Source organism: Tursiops truncatus, chromosome 3 (genome assembly GCF_011762595.2).
Source record: "Tursiops truncatus isolate mTurTru1 chromosome 3, mTurTru1.mat.Y, whole genome shotgun sequence".
Taxonomy (NCBI): domain Eukaryota; kingdom Metazoa; phylum Chordata; class Mammalia; order Artiodactyla; family Delphinidae; genus Tursiops; species Tursiops truncatus.
The window spans coordinates 158,973,477-158,993,805 of NC_047036.1; the positions used below are offsets into that span (position 1 = coordinate 158,973,477).

General features: G+C 62.5%; 2 protein-coding genes across 7 annotated transcripts; one reads left to right on the forward strand and one right to left on the reverse strand.

Moving 5' to 3' along the window:
* The first annotated feature begins 620 nt into the window (after positions 1-620).
* DDA1 (DET1 and DDB1 associated 1) lies at positions 621-10,349 on the forward strand. 3 transcript variants are annotated; one of them, XR_004525993.2, is made up of 6 exons: positions 621-831; positions 5,400-5,476; positions 5,702-5,753; positions 6,625-6,686; positions 7,611-7,780; positions 8,336-10,349. XR_004525993.2 is itself a non-coding variant. In XM_033853888.2 (5 exons), exons 1-5 carry the CDS (start codon positions 636-638, stop codon positions 7,719-7,721), a joined length of 498 nt encoding a protein of 165 aa, XP_033709779.1. In that variant the 5' UTR covers positions 621-635; the 3' UTR covers positions 7,722-8,307. The 3 variants fall into 3 exon arrangements, 2 of the variants coding, with proteins under 2 accessions (XP_033709779.1, XP_033709780.1); XM_033853888.2 differs by lacking the exon at positions 8,336-10,349 and having other exon boundaries at positions 7,611-8,307; XM_033853889.2 differs by lacking the exon at positions 8,336-10,349 and having other exon boundaries at positions 700-831; positions 5,396-5,476; positions 7,611-8,307.
* Positions 10,259-20,319, reverse strand: ANO8 (anoctamin 8). 4 transcript variants are annotated; one of them, XM_073803035.1, is made up of 19 exons: positions 20,068-20,315; positions 19,189-19,299; positions 18,930-19,062; positions 18,609-18,747; positions 18,432-18,528; positions 17,322-17,438; positions 17,111-17,238; positions 16,852-17,013; positions 16,372-16,524; positions 16,131-16,257; positions 15,950-16,005; positions 15,772-15,846; positions 14,229-15,041; positions 13,790-13,981; positions 13,557-13,688; positions 13,365-13,475; positions 12,183-12,477; positions 11,802-12,061; positions 10,259-10,967 (listed from the first exon to the last, which is right to left on the reverse strand). In XM_073803035.1, the coding sequence occupies exons 1-19, from the start codon at positions 20,171-20,173 to the stop codon at positions 10,320-10,322; spliced, it is 3,855 nt and encodes a 1,284-aa protein (XP_073659136.1). In that variant the 5' UTR covers positions 20,174-20,315; the 3' UTR covers positions 10,259-10,319. The 4 variants fall into 4 exon arrangements, with proteins under 4 accessions (XP_073659136.1, XP_073659138.1, XP_073659137.1 ...); XM_073803037.1 differs by lacking the exon at positions 13,557-13,688 and having other exon boundaries at positions 20,068-20,319; XM_073803036.1 differs by lacking the exon at positions 17,322-17,438 and having other exon boundaries at positions 20,068-20,316.
* Between the last annotated feature and the right edge of the window lie 10 nt (positions 20,320-20,329).

Below are 20,329 nucleotides of genomic sequence, written 5' to 3' on the forward strand. Positions count from 1 at the left end.
TGGACACAGTGGAGTCAGGGCTGGGAGGATGATTGTGAGGACTGTGGAGCCCAGAGGAGGCACTGGACTTTGCCTTGGGAAGAACGCAGTCGAGGAAGGCTTCTTAGAGAAGGTGGCAGGGTCTGGGAGAGTCCAAAGGGAGGAGGGATTGGACGGGTCAGGATAAATGGTAGACGAAGGAGACCGGAGGGGCCCAGAATTTGGGACCGAGGAGGCGGGACTGGATCCTTGGGATACTGGGGAGCCAAGGGAAGTGTTTCAAAGATGCTGTCAGCTTAAAGATATCAAGCGGCTAGTGTGGGAGCAGTTTAGATATGCCGAAACCTAAGGTTGGGACCCCAGGGAGGAGGCTGGGAGTGTAACGGTGGGTCCCTATCCTTCCGGGGGCTGCTGTAAGAACCTCATGAACCACCATATGAAAAAGCGTAGCAAATGCTAGAGAGACCGGTGGGACCTCCGGGTGTTGCAGACTACAAATCCCAAGGGGCTTTGGGGGCGCGGCCTCCGCCCACTTCCGGATTTCGCTGCTCTTCGCTTGCAAGTCCCGGGCGGGGTTTTGCTCTCTCAACTGAACTTGACAACGAAGGGAGGCGGCGTGGCGACCAATGGCCGCGTGACTTTGCCGGATCTGGCCAATGGGAGTGCGCAAAGACCGCATAACTTGGAGGCAGGGCCAGAGGGCGGACCAACGACTGAAGGGCGGCCGCACCAGCAGTGTGGGCTGTGCCGTGGCTAGAAGTTACTGTGCGGCAGCTGCTAAGGAGGCGGCTGTGGTGGCGGTGGCGGCGGCTGAGGCGGTGGCTGAGGCAGCGACGGAGGAAACAGAAGATGGTGAGGGTGGCCGCCAGGGCCGTACTCCCCCTCCGCTCGACAAAATGGCGCCGCGGGCCCACCCACCTCCAGTAACCCCCGAGGCCCCTCACCGCCCTGGGGGGCCCGGCCCCGCCCCTCTCTCTGACCTGTCACCTTCGACCCCCCGGGACCCTGCTGTGAGCTTCTTGCTGACCCCGTCCTGGCTCCATCCCCGACCCCTGACCCTATCTAGGTTTCCAGGCCCTGACAACTCATTCATTTCCGGGTCGCGGTTCCCCCGGAAATCGCCTGGGGGGTGTGGGGATGGGGTCCCCCGAGACCCCCAATTGAGGCCTCGTCCTCCGGGCGCCAGGCCTGGGCCTTTCCTGTTCGGGAAGGTTTGGGAGGCCGGCCTGAGCGTCGGGGCGGGGAGGGGGCTTGACATCGTGACATGCGGGGCTTTATCGCCAAAGGAAGTGCGACATCGCGAACTGCCTTGGTCCCCCAGAGCCCTGACCCCACCTCCAACATTCCGGTCCCGATCAGCTCTAAGAGGGAGCGACTGCATCTCTCCAGTTATCAGGCCCTATCCCTGTTAAATGAGGGTAGCAATAGTTCAGACTTCATAGGGTTGTGATAATTTGGGGAACTGACGTCTTAAAGGGCTTGGGACAGTGAACGCTCAACAGATGAGCTGGGTGACTCGGGGATGGTGACATTCCCTCCTAGCTGTCTCCTCATCTTGAAGTGGGGATAATGACAACTTTCTGGGAGGTTAAAGTCCCCCTTGGGCCGCTCACTCATCCTGGGATTTGGGTCTGGTGGTTCTTTGGGGTTTGGGCTCTCCACCTGTGAAGTGGGACACAGCCTCACAGTTGGGCTGAAGCCCCCTTCATTCTCTCCACTCTTTGGCATCCCCAGGGCTGACAGAGGTGATGGAAGCTTTTGTCAGGGCAAGTCAAACCCCATTGTTCCTGGACTCAGGGTCCCAGCCCACAAGCCATAGTCCTTGGGATGTGGTGGGGAATAGATAAAAGACTTCTTGTCAGGAAGGATATGGGAAAGTGGTAAGTGGGTTCCTAGCACGTGGGTCCCCAAGCCTGGGTGTTGTCCTTGACTCCTCACTGCGACCTCATTGCCCACTCCCAGTTCCTAAGAGGGTTCTGTTGGCTCTGCCTCCAAAACGAATTCTGAATCTGTCCACAGCTCCCCACCTGGTCCCGGCACTGCCACCTCCTGCCTGAACACCTGCTCCAGCCTCCTCCCTGGTCTTGCCTCCATCCTGCCCCACTGGCAGTCTGTAATTCACCCAGAACCAGAGGGAGCTTTTAAAGATGTCAATCAGATAATACCACTATCTAGCTTACAAAACAGTGGGGGGGCTTCCTGTTGTAACCCCAATGAAACCCACCTCCCCCCCTCAGCTTCCAAGGTCCCTGCCCAGCTCTGTGACCTCATGTCCACCCTCTTCACCCCTCCCCGCTGTGATCTCCAGCCACAGTGGCCTTGTTTTCACATCTTCACATTCAGTCCCTGCCACCCCAGGGTCTTTGCACCTGTTACTCCTGCCTGGATTGCTCTTCCTCCTGTGAATAACATCTGCTCAGAGGGTCCCTTCCTGATTGCAGGAGGCCCCCATGCCTCCTCTCTCTGCACACCATTTCTTTTCCTCATCTTGCTTTGGTTGGGTCACTGGCAGGCTGCCCACACAGGGACTGGCACACAGATATTCCGCGAGTGTTTGCTGAGGCAATGGACAGCTTCTGGGCCCCGCTGTAGCTAGGATTTGTCTGGCTGAGGTGAGGATTTCTCCCTGTGTCTGAGGCTTGGTTTTCCTGCTTAGCTGACAGGAAGTACTGGCCATGCCCTGTCTGCATTCATTTATTCAGCACACATGCATCGATACTAACAGCTGCCCTCAGGGGTGCTCTGGGCAAAGCTCTTTCCCTGTGTTGTCTTACTGAAACCCAGAATAACCCTGGGAGGGGTCCCTCTTGTAAACCACACTCACAACTGGGGCGGCCAGACTGGTAGGTCACCTGCCCCAGGTCACACAGCCAGGGAGGGGCCCATCCAGGATCAGTGCAGGCCTGGGGCTTCGGAACCTCTCACCACTCTGCTGCCCGGCCCCATGTTAGCCCTGTCAGGGACCCAGGGTTGAGCCAGCCCTGGCCTGCCCTCTGCCTCAGGGAAGTGGCAGTCCAGTGAGGGAACTGGATGTGTAAACAGATGACCTCGTTGGGGTATGAGCGTGCCTCTGGCAGAGGATCCCTGGTAGAGGCTTCCGGGGTGTGGGGAGAGGGAAGGCGGAGGGGGCGTTTCGAGCTGACTGGAGAGTTTGGCGGGTGTTTCCCACGTGGAGAGCAGAGGGGCATTCCTGGAGGGTGGCACGGGCTGAGGAGGTGTGTGGCAGGAGGCTGGCGTGGGCCAAGCCGAGCCAGGGCTGCGGAGGGGTTTGAGTTGGGGCAGGGAGCCCTCCTCTCCTGTAGGTCTCAGGCCTGCATCACTGCATCTGGGCAGTCCTCCCCATCCCTCAGACCAGCCAGCCTTCCCTACCCCCTCCCCCTGCTCTCATGGGCCTCACATGGCACCTCGTGGTGCCCTGTCCTCATGGCCACTCTGCATTCACTGCATGGCTTTGATCCACACCCGTGTCCCCATGCACTGGCTGTTCCCTGGGGCCAGAAGTAGGTCTGCTGTGGCTCTCCGCAGTGCCCTGGGTCCTGAGAACACCTTGCCGGATGGATGAAGCTGGCCCCATAGTCTGGGGCTGAGCTGAGGCAGGGGTCCTGGGACAGGGGAGGCAGGTTTGAGGCACTCTGAGCTGGCTCTGGGGCCGTAGGTCACCCAGATGTGAGGGCCACCTCCTGGGTGGGAGCAGGAGGCCCGTCCACGTTCCAGCTCCCCTGGCTCACCCATCCCGCTAGGCTCTTGCTGGGGCCCAGCAGAGGAGGGGTTGGGCCCCACAGGGGAGAGGACGCCTGTTTCCGCCGGCACCAGAGGGTGATGGGGGATCCCCTGAACGGCAGCTTCCCCTAGAGCGCGGCGCCTGGGTCAGGCATGGCGATTGAGCACCCGAGGGAGGGTTCACGTAGCCTGTAGGCTCTGAGCCCTCGGCTCTCAGGCAGGAAGCAGAGGCACTGGCATCACAGAACAGGAGCTTGGCCTCTGAGGTTAGGCAAACCTGGGTTCAGTCAGCTTGTTTTCTCGTTGGGGCTGGGGGACCTCAGATGAGTGTTACATGACCTTTTTGCCTCAGTTTCCTCGTCTGTATGATGGGGTGACTCCAGCTTGGGAAACCCCTGGTCCTCCCCAGCTCTCCCTCTCCAGGCCTGACGACAGCGTTGCCCTCCTGCTCTGCTGGGAAGTCACTCCCTGCCCCAAGTTCTCAGCCTTCATCCCTCTTCGGGGTTCTTGTGCCTCAGTTTCCTGAGGCGGACACAGCTCCCCTTGGCCTTTATTCACCCCCATCTTGTAGCAGAGACCTGCCCTCCGCCCAGAGTCAGGGTCTTCCCCTTCCAGAGCTTTCTCCCTTCCTTGCCCAGTTGGTGCCAGAGCGTCAGAGAAAAAGAACTTTCCAAGAGTCAGAGCTGTGAATGAATCTGTCGCTGGCTCCCTGGCACCTTGCGGGCCTGAAACCTCTGGTGCCTGAACCCCTGCCCCAGGCACCGGGGGCAGGGAGGAGCCAGCCTGCTTCCTTTAGGCTTCTGGCCCTCCCCCCAGTGGGAGGCATTCTCCCCTTACAGGGCAGCCTTTGGATGTGGAGACCCCAGGAGCAGCCCTCGAGCCAGCCCTGGTCCACACAGTGTTTGCTGCAAAGCTCAGCCAGTTTTAAAAGGCTGGCACTGGAACTTCCCTGGCGGGCCAGTGGTTAAGACCCTGCACTTCCAATGCAGGGGACACGGGTTCGGTCCGTGGTTGGGGAACTAAGATCCTACATGCCACATGACGCAGCCAAAAACATAAAAGAAAAAAGCTGGCACTGACACTGAAACTTGGGTTTTTGAGTTTTCTCAGGATTCGGAAGCTCGGTTGACCCCAGGCTTCGGGTCCTGTGTCCCAGCAGCCCCTGTGTCCCAGCTGCCGTTTCCCCTTCACCCAGCCTCCTGCTCCCCCACCCCCATGTATTGTCTCATGGACCCTCAGAGTTTCTTAGGGTGGACAAGTCTCCATCCCAGGCTCTATCAAAGGCGCATAAATGGAGGTGAGACCACGAGTTCAGTATTCAGCTAGCACAGAGGACAGGTGTGCAGTCGGATGGGCCCGGCTCCGGCTCCCCACCCCGCTGCTTGCTCCTGACTTGATGCAAGTGTCCTGGCCTGTTTGAGCCTCAGTTTCCCCACTCCTTGGCCTGGTGACAGGTTTATTGTGAGGACCCTGTGGGAGATCATACCCTTACTCTGGGGTTGGTTACTTTGTTCTGGTCATAAGAGTGGACACATCAGGTGGCCAGCTCAAGGGTGAGTTCTAGAAAACTTGAATGACAGAACAGAAAGAAGGAAACCGGAAGTCACCCGGTAGGTAGCCCACCCGGTCACAGGTGCTCCGGGGGTGGCCCAGCCTGCTGCCTGATTTCTCACTTACCATCTTCCCTGTCTTCTAGGCAGATTTTTTGAAAGGACTGCCTGTCTACAACAAAAGCAATTTTAGTCGATTTCATGCCGACTCTGTGTGCAAAGCCTCGGTGAGTACGTGGGCCGTGAGCTGCCCTCGGGGAAAGGGCCGGGGGTGGTGTGCAGCCCCCAGGTCGGGGTCTTGCCAGAAAGAGGGGCCGAGCTTCAAACCCAGCCCCACTTGAAATCCTCACACGTCTTTTGATCTGCATTGGAGGGTGGGTGCTGAGTTGAGAGGTGAGGGGACCCCAGACCTGTCTACTCTCCTAACCCACGCCTTCCCAACCCTCCCACAGAACCGACGTCCCTCAGTCTACCTGCCCACTCGGGAGTACCCGTCCGAACAGAGTAAGTGGCCTTTGTTGTTCTGTCTCATCCCGGCTGCTGAGGGGAAGGGCCAGAGGGTAGTGCAGGAGGTGACCTGTGGGAAGCTGGGCAGCTCCCAGCCCTTGGGAGCAGCGGGAAGCCTGGCTTTCCCTGGGACCCTCCTGACGTCCACACCGGCATCCACGTCCAGCCCTGCAGGGTCCCAAGCTGGCCCTTGTCTGCTGCTCGCTGGCCCTCACCCCCACCCCTGCATCAAGTCAGGCCTCCCCTGCTGGCTCCCTGTCACAGGTCTCGAGACTCATACCATACGGTGGGGGACCCAGCCCAGGCTGGGGTGGGCAACTTGGGGAGGGGGCGGCTAGGCAAAGGGACCTGCAGGGAAAGGCCTGGAGCCTGCAGAGCAGGGGGATCTCAAGGTTATTTATTGTAGTCACGGTGTTTTCTTTCAACCGTGAAAAAATCCTGGACTCTGCTGGGTGCGTTCTGTGGTCACTGGGGCACAGCATGTGGATCTGTGCTCCTGGTCCGTCTGGGAAGACACCCACGTGACCTGGCATGCCGGGGCTCATTCCCCCGCCCGAGGGTGGAATCCGAGCTCAGCTTAGGACTCGGCCTCTCTCTGGGAAGCAGGGACCCTGTCAGGGCAGCCAGCTTGGGCTCATGGTAGTGGCCTGTGCTCAGGAGGGAGAATGCTTGGCTTCCTGAAATCTCCTCCAGGGTTGGGGGTGGTGACTTGAGTCACACAAAGGCCACCCAGGGCAGGGACAGCCCAGAGGCCAGGAAGGGGTAAGCACGTCCTGGGAGGGCAGTGCAGGCTGGGATGGGGGCTGGGCCGCCTGCAGCCGGCTCCCCACAGCTTCTTCCTGCAACTTTATCTGTCTTTCCTTCTCAGTTATTGTGACAGAAAAAACAAACATTCTTTTGCGCTACTTACATCAGCAATGGGACAAAAAGGTAAGGCACGTGGGCTCGGGGAAGGAACACAGTGCCCAGCAGGAGGCTCTGAGAAGCGGAAGGACACCGGTGGCTGGGAGACTGGGTGTTCGAGTGGGGCCTTGAGGGCTGAATAGGCGTTTGCTGGGTGATTCAGGAGAAGGAAGAATGCTCTAGAGGAATGGCTGTGCAGAGGCCACAGGGCTCTAGTGCTCAGGGACAGGCAGGTAAGCTGTACTGAAGCCCATCTCCCCACAGTTTGTGGGGAGCACGGCCCTGGTGGCAGATAGACTTCAGTGTTGTTACTTGGAGTCTTTGTTCAATGATGAAAAGTACACACGATTAAAAATCCAGGCCCTACTAGGATGCGTAGCTGCTGTGAAAAGTCGTCGACCCCGTCCTCCCCATAAGAGGCCACCTTTCTGACAGGATATTTTTTTTTTCTTTCTTGAAAATCTGCACGTGTAGTTTTGCCGTGTGGTCAGATTGGGCCAGGTTGGAGGGGGACCCCATGATGAAGTGACTGCTCAGAAAACCCCAGCTCCTGGCCACCCCCGCCCCACAAGCCTTGATTCCCACCAGTGAGGAAAGGAGGTTTTCCCAAATCAGCATGCTTTCCTCTCTGTGGCAATTTGGGGGCTTCCCCGGGTGGCTCACGAGTGCCCTTTGCCCTCCGGCAGGGTGGATGGCTTCTCTGAGTGTCTGAGAAATGCTGTGTGGGGGTCATTGAGAGTTGTGATGACTCCTTGAAGTGCTTGTCACAGGCTGGTGTCCCCAGGGGACCATGGCTTGGTGGGGCAGGTCCAGGGGGCAGAAGGGGCTAGCCACGGGCCCTAGGTCGACTGCCCGGCTCTGTGATGTGCTGGGGCCCCAGGGCCAGCCTCAGATTTCAGGAGCTCCCCCAGCATGAAGACTCACAGCCCCTCCGCTTCCCCTGCCCCCCAGAATGCCGCCAAGAAGAGAGACCAGGAGCAAGTGGACCTCGAGGGTGAGAGCTCGGCACCCCCCCGCAAGGTCGCACGGACCGACAGCCCGGACATGCACGAGGACACTTAAGACTCACACTCCCCCACAGGCGCCTCCTGTCTTGTCTGCTCCTCGCCCGCCCGCCTTGTGTAAGCGCCCTGCCCCCCAACCCCTCCGCCGGCCCACCCACGCCCCACCGTCCACACCACTTCCAACCTCATAGGAGCCGATGTATTTATTTTCCTTGAGTTTTTATTTATGCTGTAAAATGTACCAAGCGATGGTTAAAGGGGACGTCAGACCCAGTAGTGTGATGTTGGTAGATGCTTTTAAAAACAACAATTGTTACTCACCTCCCCCCCTCCAGTTCCCCCTCCTCTCGCCTCCCAGTTCTCCTCTGGAAAACTGGAGCGTGTCTGAGAGGGTCTAGAGCCAGGCCCCTGCTGCAGCCGGCCGGCAGGGGTGGGGGCCCTTCTCCCGGCTCCCACCGGCTGGTTCGGGCCTTAAAGACTTGCCTTGTCTCGAGTTCCACCGGGACCTATTCTGTGCCCAGACCTTGCTCTGAGCATGCGTAAGGGGGAGAAGTCAGCCCTTCCGGATCTTTCTCTTAAGTCATTTTATCATGGACTAGTGCGTGCTCCATGTCCACCCCAATAAAAGGATCTTTCCTACCCGACCTCGCGTCTTTGCTCGGCGTGCCTCAGCCCCAGAGGATGGAGCCACTGAGAGTCGTCCCATCATCACCAAGAGGAGCCGGAAGGGGCCCCCAGACGCTGGGGCCCCAGGACCAGCTGGATTCTCTCGTGGGCCTGCTGCGGCCATCTCGATCAGAGCCAAGACCTGCCCGGACCCGCCCCTCTACCCCAGCCGTCAAGGTGTCCTCGAGGACTGGGACACCCCAGAGAGACGGTCCGTGCTGCCAAGGATGGAGCTGTGGTGGGCCCCACGCCCATGACACTGGCGAGCAGGGCGGCACGCCCACCAGCCTCTGTGGAGACAGCCCAGGTGGCCCAGCCTCACGCCCTCAGAGAGGAGGCACGTGGAGCGCCGCGGGACGCCCAGCCCCAGGGCCCTCAGTCGGCAGGTTCCACGGCTACTCCCGGGAGCCAGCTGGACTGGGCTTGGGGCTGAGCCCGGGGACGTAGGGGGGCATTTGGGCTCCAGGCAGAAGGTTTGAGTTCCTGACCACTGGGCACAGGGCCAGGGGAATGCCGCTGCTTCCCCCGCCAGCCCTGAGTGGGAGCCAGAGTGCTGGAGCTGATGGCTGGGGTGTTGGGGGCGGTGAAGGGTTGGGCTGCGGCGTGCGTGAGGGACATGGGCTGCGGGGGGCACCTGCCCCAGGTTGTCACCGTGGAGGGCCCAGCCTGAGGCAGACTGCTCCGGCCTGAGCTGCCCCGTGTCTGCTGGGTGGAAGGCTCCTGGATTAGCTGCCCAGCTGTGGGGCCCAGCTCTGGGCGCATGTGCAGCGGTGTTCAGTTCCTGTGGTCATAAGGCAGGTGCTTAGGAAATGCAAGCTTGGCTGTGGTCGTGCTGGGGAGGGCTAAATCCCTGGGGGTTCTCAGACCAGCTTGGAATCCCCAGTCCCAGGGGTTGGCCTGACCCTGGGCAGGCGCATCGTGTCGCTGTTTGTTGGTGGCAGAGTAGATGGCAGGACTTTAGTTTCAAAGGCTGTGGGGCAGGGCAGGCGCAGGCTTCAGCCTGTCCTTCCCCGAGGCTTGCCCACGCCTCCCTGGCCCCAGGTTCCCCTTTGAGGGGCTGGGTTCTGTCTCCTGCCAGTGCTGTCCACGGTGAGGGCAGGGGTCCCATGGCCTCCCTGTGGTCTCCCCAGCACAGGCCCGTCAGCCAGCCTCCACCCACCCCTCTTGCCTTTACTCTTACTCACTCTGTTCCCCCAAACACCAAACCCTGCCTTCCCACACCTCTGTGCCTTTGCACAGGCTGCTCTCCTGCCTCCAGTGAACCCTGACTTCTCTTTCATGGCCCCCCCGCAAGTGCCCCTTCCTCACACTGGCTCCCCCAGCCCTGCCTGGGGTGGGGCCCGTTGGGCCCTGAGCCTTTGTATGTGGACACACCTGAGGGTGGGAGAGGCCATGTCCATCCCTGATCAAGTGAAGGGTCCCAGCGAATAGGGTCTGACAGCTGTCCCACAGTGGGGCATCCCGGCCCTTCCCGGAAGCCACACCCCAACATGCCATCCCCTCAACATCGAGACTCAGGCACCAGGTGCCTTCCGACTTCCACACCCAAGTTCTCCCCGCAGCCCTTGACTCCTCAGATGGCAGCCTGGGAGGCGGGTGTGCCAGAAGGGTAGCCCTGCACGACTGAGGCCGACTCAGGACGCAGGCCCAGGGCCCAAACTGCTGAGTCCTATCAGCACTTTGAGATTTCTTCCTTAGTCTAGGAGGCCGAAGATGGGGCCTGAGGCTCTGCAGCTCCTCCCAGGGGCCCCTGGGCCTGGATTTTTGGAGTTTTCCAGCCATGGCCTGGAGACCCAGTTCTTTGGAGGAGTTCCCTAAGGGTCATAGACAGGGGGGGGACCCACCCTAGGCCTGCCAGGCCCCCAAAGAGCTGGCCCCAACCTCGTCATTGGGGCCCTTACGTCCCTTTTCCACAGCTCCGCCCTTCGGCACTGTTGAAATATACTTTTTATTGCATTTCTGCCGTTTTACAAAAATATGACAAAATAAATTAAAAACAAATAAATAATCGCCTATTCTGTGTGTGTTTTCTGTTGTTTTGGGGGGGTTTCCTTTCCTTTCCCCCCATCCTGGTCGAAAGGAAAACGGCAGATAGAGGGGCCCCAGGCCCCCGGCCCTGACCCAGGAGGGGGCAGCCAATACTGGGATACACCGACAGCAGCGTTTTCTGGGTGGCGGCTGCCGCCCCGTCCGTGATTGATATTGCATATGAAAACAGGAAGGCAGGGCGGGCGGAGCTAATGCCAGCCGCTGGGCCAGCACACGGCCTGGGGACTGGGACTGGGACTGGAGCTGGGGCTGGGCGACGGTGCCGGGGGCTCCGGGGGCTCGGAGGTGGGAGGCAGCGGCGGCGGCGGGAGGCTGTAGAAGCTGGCGGCCCCCGGCAGGACGCCAGCTGCCGGGGCGGGCAGAGGCCCGGCGAGGGCGCAGGGCGGACACTCGGCGGCGGCGGCGGCAGGGGCCTGGCGGGGGGCGGCGCCCTCGCCCCCGCAGCCCCACGGCCCGTCCCACTGCCAGCAGCCGGCGGGTGGCGTCGGGGGCCGGGGCAGCGGTGTTGGCGGCGGCGGCGGCGGCGGCGCAGGGCTCCGGCTGCGGCGGGTGCGGAAGGCCGGGGCGCCCACCGGGGCCGGCGCTGTCCCTGCGGAGGCGAGAGGGGCCGTTCCGGGGAGATGCCGGCCCCGCCGCTGGACCCCGCTGGGGACCCTGCCCGCGCTCCCTCCGGGCTTTCAGGCACATGGAGGGCCTTATTGCTTCTGATCAGTGACAAGGGGTGGGCTTCTTCGGGTGCATCCCCCGCCTCTGGGCACTGGGCCCCTCCCCGTCACGGAGAGAGGACGGTCTGAGGAAGTCCCTCTGACTTCTGACCTATATCCCTGGTGCTACAGCTGCCACCTCTTGGGCTCCCTGGGATGGGCTGCTGGACTCCGGGCTGGGACGGGGTGGGAGGGGCGGCAGTGGGGCCTGTGGCTCTGCTCGGCACACGTGTGGCTGCAGCCCTGAACTCCCTGGGTGGGCAGCCTGAGCTCCACCTCCCAGAAAGGCCACCTCGAACAGCTGGGCTGCAGGATGGGGACTTGCATAGAGGCCTGGGGGTCCAGGGCCCCCAGAGTGAGCTGGGTGTAGGGTCTCATGGGGGCAGGAGAGGCAGGGCCAGGTGGTGAAGGGGCCTCCCTCATCTCTCCTGGCACTGGAGCATGGCAGGCCGTGCGAGGGGCACTGGGACGAGGGGCTTTGGCATCCCTCCCCAGGGGTGAGGAGGGTCAGGCACAGGGCTCCAGGCTCTCCGGGATCCCGGAAAGACTGGGTAGGCTTTGACCAAGAGGCTCCATGTACCACATACCCAGGTCCCCAACCGGTACCGGGAGACTGGGCCTCCTCTGTCCCCTTCAGCCCCTCTCCCCAGGCCTGGACACCCCACCCCTATCCCCAAAGCCCGGCCCAGAGTCCCCACCCCCGAGTTAAAGCTTGTGACCTGAGCCTTCCTCTTCGGGCCGGGGTGTGTCCGGCTCCTCAGCTGCGGCCTCGTCTGCCGGCCCACTCCGCTGGGCTCGGCTACCACCACTGCCACCGCTGGGGGTCCCGTCCTGCCGGGCCTGCCCGCCCGCCCCGTTGGACCCGGCCTCAGCCCGGGCCCCGCCGAAGGGGAAGAGCTTGCTGGCGTGGAAGGCCTTGGGCGGCGAGTGGCTACGCTCTGCGTCCCGCCGGGTCTCGGGTGACTTGAGGAATTTGAAGCTGAGGAAGGCCGGCAGGCGGGTGTCACTGCCTGTGGGAGACGGGGCAGGGGGCGGCCGGGCAGTGAGGTTGGCCCCCCCGCCGGCCAGCGAGGATGCAGCCCCGGACGACAGGAACTTGCCCTGCAGTGGGATGATCTGCTTCAGCTTCATGACGTTGTTAGGTGCCAGCAGGGACCCCGGGCGCTTGGGCCGCTCCGGCCCATGGCCTCCTGCCGCCCCACTGCCCTTGGCCTTGGCCGAGGCCTTCTCTGGGGCAGCAGGGTCCAACCCGGAGCCCTCAGCCCGAGCTTCCTCCCGGCCACTGGCGTCGCGCTCCCTGCGGGCATGATGTTCTGCGTGGCGCTGGCGTTCCTCCTCCTCTCGCCTCCGCCGCTGCTGCTGCTGGTAGCGGTGCTGGGCCTGGCGCTCATGTCTCTGCGGGCAGAACGGGGCCATTATGGGGACACTGGGAAGAGCAGGCGGGCGAGCAGGCACCAAACCAGGCCCGGGCCCATGCCGGCGCTCTCCTGCGGAAGTTGGGAGAGATCCGAACGCTTCTTGGGTACAGCTCCATCCCTGGACCCACCCTGGGGCTCTCTGCAGAAGTGGGGAGAGATCTAAACACTTATGGGGCACCAACTGCATCCCTGGACCCATGCCGGTGCTTTCTGAGGCCTGAGAAGAGAACAAACATTTACTGGCCACCGCCTCTGTCCCTGATCCCCTGCCAGACACCGTCTTAGGAATTGGGAGAGTGTAAACAAATATTGGGCCTCAGTGGTTCCCTGCTTTCTGGAGAACTGGTGAGAGACAGAGCTGTGACTGCCCCATCCAGTGGCCGGTAGCCACACACGGCTTTGTCAATTTAAATAACTGCAAAGAAAAAGTCTGTTTCTCAGTGGCACCAGCCCCGTTTCAAGTGCTCGTTGGTCATCTGTAGTGAGGGGCTACATAGGCAGCACGGATATAGAATGTTTCCATCATCGTGGAGCGCTCCATCGGTTGGCGCCAGTGAGCTCCCTGGCCTTCTCTGCAGCTTTCTGAGGAATGCAGCAGAGGCTTGGGCTTCTAGGAAGCGTCAGCTGTGTCTCTGGCCCCCAACAGGGCAATGCTGGGCAAGCCGGTGGATGACAGTTCGTGAGTGCCAACCTGGTGCTGGATGCCACCAGGATCCCAGAGGGGACCAGGCCCTTTCGGAACGCTAATTATTACACCAGGCTCTGAACACCCACCCTCCTGCTAAGGACTGGACGGCCAGCCAGGCTAGGTGGAGAAGCCCCACGGAGCAGAGACATAAAGCGCACTCACCCCAGCCCACATACCTTGAAGGCCTCCCGGCGCTGGTACTCCAGCTTGGCCATCTCCTCAGCCACCCAGCCCGGGATGTCGGGGATGGCCACGTGGATGAGGTACTTGAGAAGCAGAGCGAAGTGCTGAGGTGACAGAGGAGGAGGCTGCAGGCACGGGGACACCCACCCGCCGCCTGGCTCCCCCAACCCGGCCGCCAGCCCCACCTCAAGCACCACCACGGACACGATGGCCGCCTCGGGGCTGAGCCAGGGGAAGAGGCGCTGCAGCTGCCCACACTGGCCAATTAGATAGCAGTTGACTACGATTGCCAGGACGCCCATGACCTCCATCACCTTCTGCAGGGGGACAGGCGGGCTCAGGGGGTGCCCAGCCACCCTCCCCAGCACCCGCTCCTCCTTGGTGCACCCCGGCTTGGGGCCCTCAGCCCTCCCCCCACCTGCCACTGGCCAATGCTCTCCACCCGCTGCCCAAAGGGCCGCTGCAGCCCCGTGCACAGCTTGAGGGCGTCACTGCGGATCTCGATGAGGTTGTTGATGAGGGCGCAGAGGGCAGCCAGGGGGAAGGCAGACGAGAAGAGCACGACGTAGCCAAACTGCACAAACATCTCCTGGTAGTCCTGGAATGTGTCCTGTGGGCGGGCACCTGGGTGGGGCCTAGGGCTCTCCCTCTGCCCAGGACACCTCCTCCCTCGGACCACCTTCCTCTCCTCAAGCCCATCCCCCAGATTATTCTGCATGGACCCAGAGCTCCCCCTCGGGCAGGTTCCTGACCACATGAAGGGTCCCGTTATTCCCTCCCATCACCCCCAGGCCCTCCACCTCACTGCGCTGCGCCCCTCGGAGGGCCCGGCCCCTGCCCTCAGGCGCCCTCCTCACCTCGTATTTCTTCATACAGCTCTCGAGCTCAGCCTGGGTGAGCTGGGCCGAGTGTTCCTCCTCGGGTGGGTCGATCCAAGATGACCGGTTCTGCCGCCGCTGCTTCCGGGCTGAGTCACCCAAGCCCGGCTCTGGGTCTGGGCCCCCATCGGGGCCCTGGTCGCGGCCCTCACCTCTGGCCCGGCGGAGCAGGACAGCCGGGGGCTCCCGTTCAGGGCTGCTGGGAGCCCCCTCGGCCTCATCGTCCTCCTCGGCCAGCGTGAACACGCCAGCTTCCAGCCCCTTCTCCACCATGGTGGGGCTCCCCTCCTCCAGGAGGGCCTCCGGGCTTGGGCCCAGCCGCCGCCGCCCAGCCCCCCGCTCAGCAAAGCTGACCTTCTTCAGCCGAAGCCCGCAGTCCAGGAGGCCGCCCTCCTCGCCTTCCTCCTCCTCGTCCTCCTCCTCTTTGTCCTCCTCCTCCTCCTCGTCCTCCTCCTCCTCCCTGCCCCCCCGAGGCCCGTCCCCCACCTCCCCACCTTCCCCCGCTGGCCGACGCTCCATGGTGGCCTCCTCCTCCTCCTCAGGTGCCCCGCAGGCCCCACTGAGACACCTGCGGCCCCCCCCACCGCTGCTGCCACCGACACCCTCTTCAGCCTGGGCTTCGAGGTGGCGTGCAGGGCGCCGGAGGCTCAGTAGGCCAAGCAGGGCACGGGCCAGCTCCCAGGCAGCCCGCAGGCCAATCTCGCCACGGCCCAGCCGCCGGTACAGGTGCGGCTGCAAGACCTCTCGAACATTCTGGAGGAACTGGCGGGTGATCAGCAGCGTGGCCAGCATCTGGGGGCAGGAAGGGGGTGGAGAGAGGCCACGTGGGGGGCGGGCGGGGCTCTGGGCACCGGGACAGGCTGCGGGGACTGGGCACCCGCCCTCCCGAAACACGCTTCCAGACACACCCTGAACCCAATTTGGATGTCCCTGGACACGGAGGCAACCCCAAACCGCAGCTGGGCAGGTCACAGCGCTCCTAGCCAATCTCCTGGGCAGGCCATGGCTTCCCTGCTTGCAGCACCGCCCAGGAGCTCACTCAGCTGGTGGCCAGGGCCTCCGGGGGCTTCTGCCACCTGCACCCCGTCAGCGGAAGCCCATCCCCTCAGAGCATGCACCCTCGGCTTGGTGTGAGGCCCCCAGCATAGCCACATTGCCCACCCCGGCGAGGCCCCAAGGGCTCGCCACCTGCCAGTACTTTGGCCCGGGCCATGAGCAGGAGGCCCCGGAGGGAGAGGAGGAGAAGGCAGAACCGCAGGGCCGCGAGCGGGACCAGCACCGCCCAAAGCTGCCGCTCGAGGCTCTGGGACAGGGACAGGACGATCAGGAGCTGTGGAGGGACCGACGGACAGGTGGACATACAGATGGAGGGGCGACAGGTAGAGAGAGGACACACAGACGGACAGAGAGGAGAGAAGGATGGAGGAGGGGGGGAGGGGCTGGAGAGCCCATGGACCCGTTGGCCAGGTCTGGCCCCCCCACTGGCTGCCATGGGGGGCACTGCTTCAGGCCGGGGTCTTACCTCTTTCAGGCGCTCCATGTCCTTGAGGTAGAAGCCAATGTAGAAGAGGCTCAGGTATGAGTTGACGAATTGGAACTGTGGGAAGCAGGCAGGTGGGCGGTCACCCTGCCACCTCTGTCCCCAGGAGCTCCCGTGTATCCCCTGCAGAACCCCTGCCTGCCTGCTGGCCACAACTCACCAGGACAACCTTGATGATGAGGTGCTTCTCGTAGGCGCTCTCCAGCCGGTAGTTCTCTGGGGGCCAAGGAGGCGAGTGAGGGGGTGGCCCAGACCGTCATGGGCGGCAGGCACACCCCGCAGGGCGGCGGGGCCCTTCCTCCTGGGGGGTGGGCAGTGGGACCTCCCCTCGCAGGGCATACCCATGTCGTTGAGCCAGACGGCCAGCTTCTTGTAGCCCTCGGCGCTTGCACTGACCAGCAGGGCCAGCATGACTTTGGGCAGGAAGCGGGCGAGACGGGGCAGCCCCTTCACACTCAGCACCAGCTCCTGCAGGGGCAGGGCGTTCACAGGTCACCCCGGCAGCTGGGCTCCGCTCACGGCACACCCGGACAGGTGGCCGCCAGGTCGGGGCCAAGGCCAGGGCTAGGGGCTGGAGGTCACCTGCAGCTGGAAGCAGCCGAGCATGAGCAGGAACACACAGGCCAGGCAGGTGAGGCACAAGGGGAGACTCACAAGCAGCTGGAAAAGCAGCCGCTTCCAGGGCGGGTAGTAGAACTCCTCGGCCCGAGTCACGGGGCTGATGCGCCGCACGCCCTGGCAGAGGGTGGGGGCCCGGCCCCGCGTGAGATCAGAGGGGCTGCCTCTGCCCTGCACCCTTCCCGACCCTTCGACTTCAGTGTCTCTTTGTCATGCTCTGCTACTGCGGTGTCCCCGCCTAATGCACCCTTCCCAGCCCCTCAAAGCCAATTTCCCACCCCTCTCCCTTTGGGCATGGAGAGTCCCCCCTTGGCACACCATCTCGGACGCTGCAGCCCTACTTCACCCCTCCCTTTGTTCTTGCAATGCTCCTCGCCCAGTGTGTTTTCTCTTTTTTTTAACCCCATTCTCAAAGTCCCTGAACTCAGATCCCCCCTGACTGACCCTGAACTGGGGCCGTGGCTCCTCCACAGCTTCCCCAGGTGAGTCCAGCGTCCCCCACTTGTAGGCCAGCTCTGCTCCCCTCCGTTTCCACTCCTCCAAGAAGAGCGTTGACCAGACTACGTTGAAGAGGGCAAAGACCACGCAGGATACATCCCGGCTCGTCTGGGGGTGGCAGAGGAGGGCTGAAATGTTGGCTGGCCCAGTCCAGGGAGGAAGGTGTCTTGGGTGTCCCAGCCCCTGTGCAGTCCACACCCGGCACCTGATCAGTCTCTGTGAATGTGTACAGGACAGAGCCGAAGACCGCCGGGTACACCATCGCCGATGTGTAGAAACCCAGCCAGGCGAAGTACATGGCAATCTTCACGCCAAAGTAGTCGCAGATCTCATCTGCCAGGGACAGGGGTGTCCCAGTCAGCCCTGACTGTCTCCTGGGACCCCACCCCCACCCCCACCCCCTGGCCGGACCACACCTAGAGGCTGGTTTTCACACACAGCCTGCACCCATGACTTCATGAGGCGGTTCAGGATGCGCTGCTCGTGGACTGGGAACACCTGCTGGATGATCCCGCGGGCCGCCAGTTCAGGGACTGTTGGGGGACAAGAACCCTTCTGCCTGTGCTGGGCCTGGCCAGCCCCCCTCGGCTGAAACCCAAGTCATAGCTTTTTGCCTGCTCTTAAACTCGCAGAGGCTCTTCCCAGGAGAGGAGTTCTTAGTGGAAGGAATATCCGGTTCTTCCTCAAAATTTGGGAGGTGCAGGGGCAGGAGGGGAAGGGTGCAGGAAACCTGAGAAGGTGGGATCCCAGTGGGGAATCACTTTTTTTTTTTTTTTTTGGCCACACCGCACGGCTTGCGGGATCTTAGTTCCCCGACCAGGGATCGAACCCGGGCTCCCTGCAGTGGAAGTGTGGAGTCCTAACCACTGGACCACCAGGGAATTTCCCTGAACCACTTTTTTTTTTTTTTGCGGTACGTGGGCCTCTCACTGTTGTGGCCTCTCCCGTTGCGGAGCACAGGCTCCGGACGCGCAGGCTCAGAGGCCATGGCTCACGGGCCTAGGCGCTCCGTGGCATGTGGGATCTTCCTGGACCGGGGCACGAACCCGTGTGCCCTGCATCGGCGGGCGAACTCTCAACCACTGCGCCACCAGGGAAGCCCTGAACCACTTTTTTTAATAGAGCTATTTAGCCTCAGCTCATTGCTCCAGATATCTGAGGAATGGTGCAAAGCTGGCATTAGAAGGTGAACTTGCAGCGGCTCGTTTCCTGGAGGGGAAACTGAGGCCCAGGGCTGCACCACACAGTACGCGGAGTGCTGTCCATGGTCCTGCCCCTACCTTATCCCAGACCCAGAGAAGGATTTCTCCCGGACCTGCCTCCGAGGGGACAAGCCCCACCCCTTTACTGAGGCCACACCCCTTCAGCTCATTGATTGATCTCCAGGCCCCGCCCAACTCTTCAGTAGCCCCTGATTGGTTGCATCTAGGCCTCACCTTCCTAACCCTCCTACTTTGATAGCTGTCCTCTAAGAGCCCCAGCCAACTCCCCACATATGATTGGAAGGTTGGGACCGCCTCACTCACTGATTGGCTGGTCCTCCAGAAAGCGCACATTGTGCAGTGCCTCTCCCTGCTTGGCACGGAGGTTCTGCAGCCAGAAGCGGATGATGCTCTGGCGCTCCTGCAGGGGACAGGGCGTGAGCACAGGGAGCAGCCGCCCACGGGCTAGGAATGTGCGCTGGGGGCCAGAGCCGGCCGCACCTGGGAGGTGAAGAAGCGCAGCTCACTCTCCACATTCTCGTAGATGAAGTCCTCCTCGCAGGAGAAGCCGCGGGTGCCCCCGCCAAACTCAGTCTTCACTGCTTTGCGCAGACCCAGCTCGTCGGCCCCTCTGAGTAGGCTGCAGGAAGGGCAGGGGAGGTGGGATCAAGGCGAGACCCTGGCTCACCATCCTGGAACTAGGGATGGTGTACCTGGTGGCCGTCAGGGACAAATGCGGGGTGGCTGGACCTCGCAGTTGGTGCTTGGAAGGGCGGGGAGCTGAGTAGCAGGGTCAGCGAGAGGCCAGGGACAGGGACTCGCCTCTCATACGTGGCGGTGACGAAGAAGGCGTAGGCACGCGTGTGGCGATGGTGGCGGATTTGCACGATGAGCTCGGGGATGCCCACGCGGATGTGGTTCAGCAGCCATAGCAGCGTGTGGTCATCGGTCGTGTCTGCCAAGGGGCACAGGGACCGATAGCTCTTGCCACGGGTGGTCTAAGGCCTCCTGCAGACTCCTACTCAGAGGAGCCCAGCTCAAGGGAGCTCACTCTGGACCCTGGGGGGATGGACACAGGTACCTGGGAAGGTCATCAACACGTCGCAGTTCTCTGTGGGCACCGTCTTCATCCATGCCTTGTGGGACACCAGGTACCGACCCACCTGCAGGAGCCGCTTCCCAAAAAGCTTATCTGGGGAGCAGGCAGGGCAGGCTGGGGTCAGGCCATTCCCGGATCAGAACCCTGGCCTCCAGTCTTGGTCCCTCCAGCCCTTGCCCCCGATCACACACTTGCCAGGGCTCCTCGGCTCTCAGCTTGGCATTCAAGGCCCTGCGAGCTCTGGCCTTGGGTTGTTTCCTTCCTTCCACGTCCTTGCACCAGCCAGGCCCTTCTCCAGGAATGCCCTTCCCCCAGGTCCTCCGTTACAAATCTTACTCATTCTCGAGGCCCAGCTCCGCCTCCAAAACCACAATCGATGGGGCGCTCACTAGCAGATCTGAGCGCCTCACCACATTATGTCAGTGCGTCCTCATAGCTGGGCGCGGTCCTTACCCCCATTTCACAGGCGAGGAAACTGAGGCCCAGAGCATTTAAGTCACGCGCCCAAGGTCACACAGTCGAGCAGGGATTCGAACCCAGGACTGTACGATTCTGTAGCCTCTGTGGAGAGGCTCTCTCAAGCGCATCACTGCTCGGCAGCGATCCGGTAGCCCAAGGGGTGACTGGGCTCAGCCCCGGGCTGGGGTTCTAGGAGGGGCGTGTCGGTGTCCCTGCGCTGGGAGCCCCCACCCGCTGCACCGTCCCAGCCGCGCCCGCCCGGCCGCAGCCGCTGTGCCGGAGGAGCGGGCCCCTCGACTGGACTCCAGACCGGGACCGCTGACTCCAATCCCCTCCCCGTACAGCCGCCGCGAACACCCCAGGCACCTGCCACCCTGTCAGATCCAGGCGCTGCACACATACCCAGAACTCCGGACGCCGGGGCTGCAGGCTCGCCGTCCGGCGGGGGCCTCTTGCCACGCTCGCCCTCCAGGGACGTGCCCCCGGTGCCGGAGGCAGTTTCGGCCATTGCGAGGGCAGGGCAGGTCAGGGGCTGCGGGCGGCTCAGGCGCTGGGGGACCGCGGGCTCATGGGGCGGGTGCAGCCACGGAGCGCGCCAGAGGAGGAGACAAAGGCCGCGCCCGCCCGCGCCGGCCGCCGTCCCCGCGTGCCCGAGCGCTGCTTC